Raw genomic sequence first — 14,307 nt, forward strand, 5'->3', positions numbered from 1 at the left:
ACTTCACCTTTTCCCCATTAATGGAACTCTAACCACTTAAGTATTAAAGTCTCCTGTTCTGTGCAGCTCAGCAGTGTTTCTCTCCTGATTTGATTTCTCTTTCAAAGAAATCCTGCTGCCTTTTATTTTAATTAGGCTGTATGCTAATTAGGCTGTTTGCTAATCATGTTGATTAGCATAATTTTAAGAATCCCAATTGAGAATACTTTAAAGACTCATTGAGATGCTACTTCTGTGGATCAAATTTGAAAATTAACTGTTTTCCATTCTCTCCTATCCCTACACATGGCTTAAAGACTTCTATCCTAGTTTGTGGAACCAGGGCTGACTTCCTAAGATAATTTAAATCAATTTCAGAAGTTACAGGAAATCAACACTTATTCAGTACTTGCTATGTGCATTGTACTCGCCTCATACTGGGGGTGGAAGGTTACAAAGTTGAAACATATTGTTCTACCCTCAAATAGTTTTCCATCCACTGGAAGATAACGGAAGCACATAAGTAACCACAACACAAGTTATAATATTAGTGCATAGTGGGAGTTCCAAGTAGAGTGGTATGAGAGATTAGGAAGGTCGGTACTCACTTAAAACTGAGGATGAGGGAAGAATGCAGGGAGAACCTTCAGTGCCATTTATTATTTGTGACCCTGGGAACAAGTTACTTAACATCTATGAGAACTCGGTCTCCTGATCTGTAAAATGAATACATATGTAAAAAAATATTTCTTGGAGCTCTTTTTATGCTGGCTGGCAAAAAACTGGAAACTAAGGGGGTGTCCATCAGTTGGAGAAAAAAAATTATAGCATGAATGTAACAAAATAGTATTGTGCAATAACAAAATGACCAAAGGATCCATTTTAGAGAAACTTTTGAAGACTTGTATGAACTGATACAGTGTAAAATGAAAAGAAAGTTTGGCCTCAGACACTTGACACTTACTAGCTATGTGACCCTGGGCAAGTCACTTAACCCTCATTGCCCTGCAAAAAAAAAAATAAATAAATAGAAAGTTACTAGAAATCCATGATTTAAAAGGTATGGGGAGACCACTAATCAAAATTAGCATTTCCTAGTCAAGCACCATGATTCAAGTATCAGAATTTCCCACATAAGTAGAAAGATCAGAGGAGTCCAGAGAGAGCAATAAAAGATAGTTATGATGTTGTAAGTCTATTTTAGCTCAAAGGCAGCTGAGTGTTTATCAGGGTGAAGAAAGTCATCCAATTCTACAAGACAGAAAAGAAGCCTTGGTTTCAAATAGGAAATCATCCAGAGAATAATGATGCATGTTGGCATCAAGGGCTAAGAGATTTCTACTTAGTATCTAAATCTTTTCTAATATCTTCAAGCTTTTTGGCCAAGTTTGGAATTTTATAGCTAAGTCAGATACATCCCAGCCACATTGTAAAATGTAAATCTAAACAAAAGCTGGAGATTAATTTAAATGATAACAGTAACTTTATAAAGACAGACAACTTTTGAAAGACTTAAAAACCCTGATCAGTATAATGGTCAACCATGATCCCAGATGACATCATTCTACCCACCTCCAGACAGAGAGATTGTACTATCTGAGTAATGAACTAGATTTATACATTTTTTTAACATGGCGGAGTATATAAATTAGTTTGTTGACTAATGTTTGTCCAAAGGACTTGATTTTTCTCCATTTCTAGAGAAGTGGGGAAATGGGGATGGGAAAAGATAAATGTTTTCATTAGAAAAATGAAATAAAAAAAAATAAGTGAAGATGTTGGCCTGAATGGCCTCTAAAGCACTTTCTAGCTCTAGATATATAGTCATGTGAAGTGATGAGGTGGGCATTGAGCTGGGCCTTAAAAGAAAAGAAAGAATTTCACCAGTAAAGATTTGTTGTGGGGCAGAGATGATTCCAGGAATAGAGGACAGGGAAGAGATCTAAGTGCGCTTACTGACTAGTGAGTGGTCTCTTTTTGCTGGTACTTCAAATGTGTGAAAGGGAATAATGCGAAATAAAAGTAGAAAGGCCAAGTTGGAGCCAGGTGATGAAGAGCCTTGAATGTCCAGTGTATTTGTCGTATTTGGGAAGCCATGGAGAATAACTGAAGGTTTTTGCAGAGGGATATGGACAGATACATGCATTGGGAAGATGACTCTAAAAGCATTAGGAAGGGATAAACTGGAGAGGGAGCAGGGAGGCCAGGAAGGAATCTATTACTGTCATCAAGGTCATAATGAAGGACTGAAAAAGAGGAGAGAGGCAAATATAAGAGAGATTATGACAGCAGAATCGACAGGCCTTGGTAGCGACACGGTTGTAGGTATTGTTAGCAGGTGAGCGAGAGGGAAAAATCAGCAGTGGTTCCAGATATTCAAACCTGGTTGGGCAGATGTCATCAACAGAAATCCAAGGAGTTAGGCAGAATGCTAGGTTCTGAGGGTTTAACATTCAGTTTAAAATGACAACAGTTCATCCACATAGGGAAGTAGAAGATTAATAATAATAATAATAATAGCTAACATTTATATAGCACTTAACTATGTGCCAGACATTATGCTAAGTGCTTTATAAATATTATCTTATTTGGTCCTTCCAACAACCCTGAGAGATGGGTGCTATTATTCCCCTTTTACAGATGAGGAAACTGATGCAAACAGGTAAAGTGACTTGCCCAAGATCATACAGCTATTAAGTGTCTAAGGCTGGATTTAAACTCAGGTCCTTCTGACTCTAAAACTGGCAAGAGATGAGCTTTTTCTGGTTCTGCTTAAAATTAGTTCTTTACCCAAAGCCTACTTAGTCCCATATACTTTTTTCCAGAGAAGGAAGAATTGTGCATTTGCACATTCAAAATGTGAATCAGTGGTCAGCTAGGTGGTGCAGTGGGGGCAGCTAGGTGGCACAGTGGATAGAGCACTGGCCCTGGAGTCAGGAGTACCTGAGTTCAAATCTGGCCTCAAACACCTAACGCTTACTAGCTGTGTGACCCTGGGCAAGTCACTTAACCCCAATTGCCTCACTAAAAAAAAATCAGTGTAGTGGAATCACATTAGGAATGTGCATAATGGGGGCTGCTAGGTGGTGCAGGGGATAAAGCACTGGCCCTGGATTCAGGAGGACCTGAGTTCAAATCCTGCCTCAGGTACTTGGCACTTACTAACTGTGTGACTCTGGTCAAATCACTTAACCCTCGTTGCCCTGCCCGAAAAAAAGGAATGTGCATAATGGAGAAGTAATGCATGAAGTCCTATAGCCTACTGGCTGACAGAATATCATTTAGAGATGAACTGAAAATGGACAACGTGAATATGCAATATCTGATGTGGAAATTTATTTTGATTTGGGGACCCTACCTTTAGGCTGAGATTAGAAAGCCTTAGGCCCTTAGGGTCTCTTCTGTGTGGGACTAGCTGGTGCCCCTCCCCCTCTGCTTCAGCTGAGCCAAAAAGCCCTGTGCATTGTACAAGACACCAGGTCAGACAGCTGGGGGGGGAAAAGCCCCCAGCTCCCTCTGACCTGAGCAGAGGTATCCGAGAGATCCTGGGCTTGTCCAGGCCGGGCTCTGGCATAGCCTGAGGCACGTGAGGCTTGAGCACACCCCACCCCCACCAGCGACAGCCTTGGCTGGAGGATGAGCTTGGTGTGTGGGTGCAAGAAGCCCCAAGATTTGAGTGGAGAAAAGAAAGATATATATAGACCTGGGGGTTAGACTCAGGGGGGTTGGGACAAAGAGACAGGGGGCTGAGAAGATTACTTGAGGCTGCCTGATGAGACGGCAAAGGTTGGAGAAGACAGACAGGGGGCTACAAGGACGCAGGAGAAGACGAGAAGGATTAGGCGCAGAGAAAATAGAGGCCGAAGGGCAGACTGATGGAGAAGACAGACAGACAGACAGAAGGTCGGTGAGAGAGAAACACAGGGGTTCAGTGTGGCAGTAAGAAGAGGAAAGTTAGAAGCAGGGGGATTTACAAAGTGAAAGGGGCTCAGAGTTAGAATAAAGGACCTGAGTGCCCTAAGGCAAGAGGCGGCTAAGGCCCTTATTGTATTAAAGAAGTTCCAGGCCCAGCAGGTGGAAAAGAAACACAGTGGAGACACACTGCAATGCAGTCACGTTGTACATTTTATTTCCCTGTATTCTTAAATTTAAATAGTGTCTCATAAATAAACTCTGCTTTGATTATTTAGTTAAGAGGCTTCTTAATATTTTGCTTATCAATTTGGGAGTGGAGCAGTGTGGTGGAACTTTATAAACGGCCCACATTAAATTAATAGCCAGCTAGTCAACAGTCCCAAGATTAGTCACCTCAGTCAGATTAGCCCTCGCAAATTAGGCTAGTCAATTCAAAAATATTTTCACACTGATAAAAGGGAGGGCCTGGGGGAAGAATTCCTTAGGCATTCCTGGCTATGGTCATTCATTTAGCAATTTTTGGGGGGCTGGGCAATAAAGGTTAAGTGACTTGCCCAGGGTCACACAGCTAGTAAGTGTCAAGTGTCTAAGACAGGATTTGAAGTCCTGAATCCAAGACCGGTTCTTTATCCACTGCACCACCTAGCTGCCCCCCATTTAGCATTTTTTTAAGTACCTACTGTGGAAGATTTTTAATTTCTTTGTGTCATTGCCCCCTGTGACAGACTGGTGAAGTTTTTGGGCCCCCTCTCAGAATAATGTTTTTAAAGATATAAAATAAAATACAGAGGATTATAAAGGAAACCAAAACTATTGAAATAGAAGTTATTTTCCCCCCTACTAAGTTCACAGACCACCTGGAATCTATTCATGTACCCCAGGTAAGAACCCCTGACCTAGATACCACTAGATGGAACGGTCTAATGATTTCTCGGTTCAGAGTGCCCATGTGTTCCTTAGACAAATGGCATAAACGTAGAACAAGTGAAATAATAATATATTACCTCAAAAACAGGCATGTGCTGTAGACACACCAACATGAGGTTATTGCTAGTATCATGTGAGTGGTATTGGCAGTGAGTGCTCCAACATTCCCATGAATCACCAAGGCCTTTGATGAGCAGCATTTTTGCCTCAAAAACTGTAAAGTGGGGGCAGCTAGGTGGCACAGTGGAAAGAGCGCTGGCCTTGGATTCAGGAGTACCTGAGTTCAAATCCGGCCTCAGACCCTTGACACGTACTAGCTGTGTGACCCTGGGCAAGTCACTTAACCCCAACTGCCTCACAAAAACAAACAAACAAAAAAACTTTTAAAAAAACCTGTAAAGCGCTGTCCATATGTGTAAGGTGGGGTTATTGCTAAGTGCCCTATGAATAGTATCAGAGAATCAAGTGCTTCGATGTCCCTAAGGATCACCAAGGCCTATGGTGGTCAGATGAGCAGTCCAGGAATCTATTTTTCTGAGGTTATATATAGTAACCATCCTGGAAATAGGTTAAAATGTATCAGTGTCCACTGGGCTTTTAGTATATGATATAGAAAGTTGACCTTCCCCTTGTGTCTATTTCAAGCATATTAAAGGAAGGCAAGTCAGGGTTCTTGTACTGCCCTTTAACACTTCCCATGCTGTTTTTTTTTTATTTTAAATGAGTGCAGCCTCTCTAGAAACATGTTATTCAGTCCTGTTACTTTCACTATGACCAAGCCTCAGTGGCAAATAGTTCCTTTCCTTTTGGGGGAGAACGTACTGTATAAATTTCCGCTTCTGAATAGACAAGACTGTTCTGAAAGGTCTTTCCTCTCATCAGTAGTGCCTTTGCTCTCTCCTCCTCTCACTTTTTTTTCTCTCTATATGGAGAAGACAGGAGAGGAGGGAGAGAACAAGTATTAAGTGGCTACTGTGAACCAGGTTCTGTGCCAAACACCTATTATCCTCACACACACACACAAAAAAAAAAACGTTTGGGGTGCAGGTGCTGTTATTATCAGCATTTTACAGCTGAGGAAAGAGGCAGACAGAGTTTATGTGGTTTTCCCAGGGTCACACAGCTAATAAGTGTCTGAGGCTGGATTTGAACTTGGGTCTTCCTAATTCTAACTTCAGCACTCTATCCTCTGTACTACCTAACTGCCTAGACAGACAGCTGAGAAGAGAAGGAAACTCCATCCTAAGGAAAGAAGTCCATTGTGGCCACTTTTCTACATATCCACAAGCCTTGATTTGGGACATGTTGCAAAGAGCTTGTCTTGGTTGGGTTCACAGGACTAGTGTTTGCCTATTTGCAGTCATAGCAGAATTACATGGGGGAAGTGAAGAGAGTGGATTAATAGATTGAGAGCTGAGGCAGCTAGATGGAACAGTGGATAAAGCACCGGCCCTGGATTCAGGAGTACCTGAGTTCAAATCTGGCCTCAGACACTTGACACTTACTAGCTGTGTGACCCTAGGCAAGTCACTTAACCCCCATTGCCTCACAAAAAAAAAATAGATTGAGAGATAGAAGGGACTGAAGAGGCCCAGAGAGGTGACTTGCCCACAATCGGAGGATTTGTGATGGCAAAGTTGGAATAAAAGAAAATTTATAAGAATGGTGTCCAGTCATTAGAACTTCCCCCTTTTTTTGGTACAATTGAAAGTTTTAACATCTTATAACCTAGTTCATTAAATATGCTCTGTGACTCATTTTTTTTTAAATTATAGCTTATTTTGCTTCTATGGGTGAGCCTTTGTTTAGGTATTGGGGAGGGTGGGTACTCCGAGATGAGTTTTGCCTTTCTTGGTATCCCCAGTGCTTAGCATGGTATCTGGCACAAACAACTGCTCAGTAAGTGGGTCACAGATCTAGTATAGCTTAATCCTGCTTATTTTTTTGCCATTAGATCCTTTTTTTTGTTTGGTTGGTTTTGGGGTTTTTTGAGAGGGTTGGGTTTTGTTTTGGTTTGCAGGGCAATGAGGGTTGAGTGACTTCCACAGAGTCTGCACAGCTAGTAAATGTCAAGTGTCTGAGGCCAGATTTGAACTCAGGTCCTCCTGAATCCAGGGCCAGTGCTTTATCCACTGTGCCACCTAGCTGCCCCCGATTCTGCTTATTTTTTGAAGTAGTGAACCTAGCACTAAAGCTAACAGTGGCTCTCGTTATCTTTTTGAATACCTTTTTTTTCCTCCTTAGAATCAGGAACAACTGAGAGATGAAGATTCTGATTTTATACTGAATGATGGTGATCTCACTCTGACATATGGAGACAGCACCATAACGGCAAATGGCTCCTCAGGCTCCCACACGGCCACCACAAGCCTTGAGGGCAGGAGAACAAAAAGCAGCTCAGAGGAGGCACTAGAACGAGACCTGGGAATGGGAGACCACGAAGTTTCAAACCGGGGCACCCGACTGGTATTTCCTTTGGAAGACAATGCATGACCCCCAAATTCCTCAAGCATAAGAGTAGGCCCCTAACCAGAGTAAGGAAGGGTTACAGGCCCTTGTGTCGTTTGTGGTGGAAGATGCTCAGTGAATGGAACGAACACTTCTATTTGCCAATGGTTTTATTGAGGTCTGAAGATCCAAACCTTAATGTGACCCCCCCACACACACTTCCCCAAAACAGTTAATTAAAGATGCAGATGGTGGGCTTAAAGTGTCTCCAAATCAAGACAAAGATGAACCTATTCCCACTTTCTTACAGAGTAGTACACTGAATCCTTTTTTTAACAGCATGCTATAATGTAACTCATTCACCTGCAGTCCTTGAGCTAAAGAGAGGGGGGGGACACCCCTAAAGATGATTCAGGTTATTAATTTGTATCCGGCCTCTCTTGGGCTGCAAAGTGGGAGGTAGGGGAAAACGAGATCTCAATGGAAGAAAGTAGAGCGTGGACCTCCAAGAGAAGAGACGACCAGTGTTAAATGTTTCACATGTAAAGAAACAGTGTAAAATGGCAGCTCCAAAGCCTGGGGCCCTGTGAACATCTTATTCTGGGATTCATGACTTTGAAAGCCTGCTCTATTTCATCGTGAGAAAAGAATGGGAAGGAGGCAGAGTTTCTCTGGATGCTTTCATGAAAAAGGTGTTTAGTGTTCTTGGAGTGTTTTGAAACCAAAGTCAAAGTGAGGCACACTAGGGGACAGGGAGAGAGGGTCATTGTTCTGGTTTTGGTTTTAGTTTAATTCACCTAGGGTCAGGAGGTGCTTAGAAAGGGCAAAAAAACTTTCAAGTTCCTGAGGCCCACAACAGTCCTGACTTCTAGAACGTAACCCTGAGCTGTGCTACTTACTGATGGGAATATATTGACTTGGCTATTTTCTTGCACTGAAATGGTTGTAATGAATAACTGGACATTAAGGAAGCCAAGGGGAAGAAGAGGATAAAGGGCCTTCTAGTGGGTAAGAGGAATTTGATTTGGGGAGGGAAAAGATGGAAATGGGATGGAAGGAAATCAATTTCACAGCACAAGAAGCATGCTGCAATGAAAATGGTTTTCTAAAGGACCATCGAATCTCTCTCTCTCTCTCTCTCTCTCTCTCTCTCTCTCTCTCTCTCTTGGCAATTGGGGTTAAGTGACTTGCCCAGGGTCACACAGCTAGTAAGTGTTAAGTATCTGAGGCTGCATCTGAACTCAGGTCCTCCTGACTCCAGGGCCAGTGCTTTATCCACTGTGCCACCTAGCTGTCCCTCATCAAATCTCTCTTAATGAAGTTTTCTGAATTGACAAAAGCCTGAGATGCTTGCAACAGCATGGCTAGTTAATTGGAGGGCTGAAATTCTTAGGGACTGATATCTAGAGAAGTTTTGAGATATGCCTTTTCTTTGATCTGAATAATGCCTATACTGAGGGAATATTGCCTGATTTAAGGTTAAAAGACTTTATTATCTTGGTCATCTTCATTCACATCACTCAGTGTCCTGGTAAGAAAAAAAGAGGGTAGGATTCTTGGTACCTAAGGAGACTAACATCATCTTACTGTGTGAATGGATGATTTTTTTCTCTTTTTTTCTAAGTTAATAGTATGATTCTTTCTATGTGATCCCTACTGCCTGTTAGAGACACCTAGAAGGACTGAAATACCAAAAGAATTCTCTGAAGGACTGTAGCTTTTTCTCCCATCTTTCAGCTTTGATACTAGAATATTTGGGGACCCCATTTTTTAAAATGTATGGAAAACACATCAGCTTTTTTATTACCCAAAGAAGGACAGTTTCCCATCCCACTGTAAATTACCTTTCCCTGATTTTTCATAGTAGCGGAGGAATTCATCATAGCCTCATAAAGTTTTAGAATTAAAAATTAAGTGTGGGAGAAACCAGAGTTCCAATGTGTTCAAAATTATTTTATAAATATTATTTACTGTTAAGATATAGTCTGGACATGTAGAGCTTAATGTTTAAAATGAGAAACTACCTCCTCATTCGTGTCCCTTCAATAGAAGAATATCTGGTAAGACTGTGGTGGATAAACCTTCATCTCTGTGCTTTTGAAAGAACCTAATGAAATTCAAAATTGGATATGATAGCTACTTCTGTAAGGATCTCTGATGGTCAGGCAAGTACTTGAGATACACCACCAACAGACACACTAAGCAGCTCTCAGAAAATCTTGGAAGTGCAGAGTTTCTGTTGTGGTGTCCTGCTACCCACTTAGAGCTGTCAGGACAGACAACAGCATGAACGGCTGCGTGTGTGCAGCTTGGTACAAAGGGCCAACACAGAATCTTTTCCCTCTGAGTCTTATCTAAGTCTTATCTAAGGATAATCCCCCAAACTAGGTTTTCTTCTTTGTTGATTTTTGGTTTTTGTTTGGTTGGTTTTTTTCACTCAAGCCTCTCCCACCTTAAAGTCAATGTCTATTCATTTAAATTAATATTAGAGGGGCAGCTAGGTGGCACAGTGGATAGAGCACCGGCCCTGGATTCAGGAGGACCTGAGTTCAAATCCAGCCTCAGACACTTAACACTTACTAGTTGTGTGACCTTGGGCAAGTCACTTAACCCCAATTGCGTCACCAAAAAAAAAATTAATATCAGAAGGAAGGAAAACGCTGGCAAACAACATCCTGAGGGCTGAGTGGGCCTTACTTCAAACCTGCTCACACCAAGCCCTGGCTGCCATTAATGGCATGGAGTTACTACTGTCTTAAATTTCTAGGAAAAGTTACTGTTCATTACAGGAAATTGTCATGGTGGGGAAAAACCTGCTGAGTTTCCACTATCATACTCTGAATTCATCTGTATCTCACATTCATACACAAGAGATCTGTGTTGTGGGTTTTTCTGCACCACAAATACTTCCCTCTGAGCCACCTGAATAGGGCAGTGGAGAATGTCAAAACTAGAAATCTCTCTAGTAGTTCTTGTCCTTTTCCTATCCCCCAATACTTAGTGTGTAGCTTTTGGAATACTCCTGTGTTGGGCAGTTCCCATTTCTTGGTCTTGAAAATAGAAAGAATAACCCTGACCTAACCGCAGGTCCTGAGATTTGTTTATCTTTGACAAGATGATTTCAACCTTGGATGCACCTTGTCAATGTTCCCCAAAGAAGCAATAGAAGTTTAGAAAGCCAAAGCCAACTGTCCACAATGAGCCGTACTAGTTGGCCAAATTGTCCTCTACCAACTTTATGGAAAACCAAACCAAAATGAACAAATAATGGAACATTTGACTAAATAATGCACACAGATCTGAAAAATGGAAATCTTGAGGGGAAAGAGATTTTAAATGGTATTTCTGAGCCTCATTCTCCTATTTTGTTCTGGGTATAATGTGTCTGTCCTTCCAGGGAGCACATTAGAGACAGACTCCTACCATTTAACAATTAAGTCTGAAGCACTGAACCCCTTCAAGCAGTCACGCATTCATCAGCAACCCAGGAGGGAAGAATTTTCATTCAGGGGATTAGAAAATGGAAAAGACGTTCCATAAATCCCAGCTGAGAAAGGGGGTATTTGAGAATCTTTATGGAGAAGGAGCCAAGGTATGCGTGTCCCTATACAGAGAGGGTATTTTAAAGCCTACCCTCCTGACCTTGATTCCTGTGTGTGGTCAAAACAAAGTTTGTTGTTGTTGCTTCAAGTGAAAGACAGCTGTGTGCTAAAAACCCTTGCCAACTCTGCTGTTACCAGGGCAGCGTCACAGCAGCCTTCTGTTTCTGAGACATGCCAGATGCTGCCTCTAAAGATATTCACACACCTAGAAAACTCCTATCATCTTGGAATAAATACTTGAAAGGATGCTCAAGATTTCCTCCTCTTCAAACCAGCTCTGATCACCCCCCTATATCTTAGTGTACATTAGGAACCAATTCTGAATCTGTGCTGACACTTTAACAGCCATGGAACAGACCCATATTGAACACAGGATTCCATATCTCAAAGGAAGGAGGAGGCTTACAGGAGCTGGTACAACTTGTTCTTATAAAATAAATGTCAGTAGTACCAAAATTCAGGGTATTTATTCTTCTCACCACCATCCTTGCATTGGACAAAAAAAAAAAATCCTGATAATGGCTCCTTTGGAAGACACAGACTTAGCTTTCTCTCTTGGAGAATCAGTTTCTGGCATTTTGATAGGAAATTGATATACAGTTGCAGTAAGGGGAATAATGGCTCCCCTAGGGTCTTCTTTCAGATAAATATAGGAAGGGCACAGGTGACTCATTCAAACCCTGGCCAGCCTGAGCACTCACTGGACCAGGAAGACAAATAAGCTTGGATGCATGATAGCCAGAGAGCATCTTGTAAGGAGAAAATGTTTCCATTAAGTTAATAGCAAAAAGCTCTTTAGCTTGGGCCTCAGGCCAGTGAAATACCATCTGTCATTTGAAATAATTTTGAAAATCAGAAAAATACAACCCCAGGTGCAAAATTAGGCATTAGAGAAATTCCTGACAAGATAAAAGATTTTCAAGAGGAAGTGGATTGAAAGTTCCCAAAGTAGAAAAAAAAAAAGAAAACTGAAAGTTCCCAAAGTAGAAAAAAAAAAAGAAAACTATTATTATGTTAATGTTGTTTCAGGTTTTTCCCCTAATAGGAAATGAATATACTCCCTCCAATGCTTACTGTGACCAAGACCTTTGCCAGGTAAATGTTTACTAATAATGTAGTCAAGGAAGACAATCAGTTAAACACAGGTCAGTTTGAACTGACCAGGTTAGTTCCAAGAAAATGTTTTAAAAATAGTTCTTACTATCTGTTGTGAAATATGAACTGGCCTAATTTGGAGTCTGAGGGAGGGAGTAGAATCCAAGAACCAGGTTACTGGTTTAAAAAGATTTTACTTATCTCTCTCAGACACATGGTGAATGTGACTTGTTCTCTGCCTGCCTTTTCTCTTACTAAAGTACAACGATCACTTCATGGATAGCCAGCCAGGCTGTCAGTGAATTCCTCGTGTTGAATCTTGCTAGTCATAGACAACTTTCTAATAGTGTTAGTCATTAGAACGTACTGGCAAGGGGATGACTGAGTAGTTGCTTCAATGAGAAGTAGCACTGGGCAGTGAGAACTTTTCTTTGCCATCTTCTCCTCCCCCCCACCCCCACCCCAAACCACTAACTAGAACAAAATATAGAAAAGTCCATTTTTAGTGTTGAAAGTCTCAGTTCGTCTTGGACAATCAAGTGGGATCCTGCAGCATTCGAGCAGAACTGTCAGCATTGCCTTTAGGACTTTTGGCAGTGGTGGTCAAAAACCTAAATGTAAATAAACAATTTATTCAAATCTCAGAGACTATAAAGAGAAGAGGGAGAACCCCATTGCAGTTGCACAAAGCTTTATTTTTTTTTTATTTTAAAAACATTAAATTTCAAGTTTTATTCTGTGATGAGTTACAAACTGCTTGTTGGGTTGACTTGTACGGTTACAGTCTTTGGAAGAAATCAAGAGGAATTTGTTTCCATTCTGTGAAGTGTTATTTCTGCTGAATTGAAAATTTGACATTGGAATTATCTGTTCAAAATGAGGCCATGTGACCTTACATAATTAAAGGGAAGGAATTTGTCTTGTAGACCAACCCTCATTTTCACATTGCTGCAAATTTCACCATATTTAAGAAATGAACCAAGAATCTACAGCCTATTTCAGATGAAACAGGAAGAACCCTAATTCCCTACAATTACAAATAGTTTTTTGGGCTTTTTCCCCCAGGGCATGGGTGGGGGACAATTGTTAGATAAAATATAAAATGGGAGAATTTTATCTTCCAACAATAACAAAACTTAATAACCTTTTAACAGTATGTTATGTTGTACCAAGAGTAAGGGCTTCAGTGTTCTGCAAAACATGACTCCCAGGCCTCCTACACAGCTCAGCAGGAAGGCCTGCAATTAGGCACCTCAGAGTCTAACCCTTCCTGCATGTTTTACTGAACATTTCCCATTGCTTCTGCTTGGACTGATTTCTCCAAAGTCCTACAAAATTATTTCCCACCCTATTTATTATCCCTTATCCCTTTCTTCCTTCTTGCTTCAGAAGTTTAAAAAAATCTATGGTTTAGCTAAACCCCACAGGAGCATTATCTATTACTAGAATTAATAATATGTTGCAGGTCATGCACCAGGACTGCCCCCTCTGCTTTTAACTCTTACCATGTCATAAAGGAAGATGGAGTGTGTTCTTTGGGGCCTGATCCTGGGTTCTTTCAGTTTCACTTAAGGGGTTTGGGGCATTTGGTTGTTTGTTTTTTTAAGAGTGCAAAAATCAGGGCAGCATTAAACATAAGAATCCTTTTTTAATGTGCCTGGTTGTGCCTTAGTGTCAAGGGAAATACTGTAAACCTGACCTCTCTGCCTGTGATTTCTATTCTCCTGCTTTTTAACCTAAATCACTAATGGCACATTTGTGGTCTTGTAGTAGCCCAACTTCAACCAGCAAGTGGCACAATTAAGAGTGGTGAGCCTCAGGCAGGTACGTACTTGATTTGGGTTGGGGCATTTGAGCTTTCCTAAGGTTTCTTTCAGCCTCTCCATAGCTTCCATCCGGTGCTGTGTGTAATGGGGCAGTACTCACTTTTACCTGCTGTCATCAACCTAGAGTCTTCATGGCTGCTTTCTGAACTTATTATTTAGTAGTATTTCTAATCCTTACACCTATGAGCTTGGGAGTGAAAATTACAATCCATTAGTTCTTTGATGGGCCTAGAGAATGGAAGGTAAAGAGCTAAAAGAATCTTTTAAAAAAATAATCCCATTCAGATCTTAAAACAAGTTTTCTTTAAGTTATAGAACGAACAAAGGGTAAGACCACACTTGCCATGGTTTCCAGATCAATATATCTGTCCAAGTTGTGATGTAAACATCATTAATTCTGAAACCATTAAAAAAAAATCAAGTCTCCTCTTCATTTGTCACTGGGAATGTCATCACCTTCAAAGGGCGGCAGTCACCACTGGCAGGTTCAAGCTGGAAAATAAAGCCCTCCATAT

General features: G+C 41.1%; 2 protein-coding genes across 2 annotated transcripts in view; one reads left to right on the top strand and one right to left on the bottom strand.

Annotated features, from left to right (window-relative positions):
* SLC9A7 (solute carrier family 9 member A7) overlaps positions 1–12,655 on the top strand; it is a 208,406-nt gene extending 195,751 nt beyond the window's left edge. Inside the window, 1 exon segment of the mRNA XM_043998858.1 lies at positions 7,066–12,655. Within this exon segment, the coding sequence (XP_043854793.1) occupies positions 7,066–7,314 (249 nt within the window). The 3' untranslated portion in view covers positions 7,315–12,655.
* CHST7 (carbohydrate sulfotransferase 7) overlaps positions 1–14,307 on the bottom strand; it is a 56,134-nt gene that overhangs the window by 17,204 nt on the left and 24,623 nt on the right. The gene's annotated exons all lie outside the window — the stretch shown is intronic.

This window comes from Dromiciops gliroides, chromosome 3, assembly GCF_019393635.1.
Source record: "Dromiciops gliroides isolate mDroGli1 chromosome 3, mDroGli1.pri, whole genome shotgun sequence".
Classification (NCBI taxonomy): domain Eukaryota; kingdom Metazoa; phylum Chordata; class Mammalia; order Microbiotheria; family Microbiotheriidae; genus Dromiciops; species Dromiciops gliroides.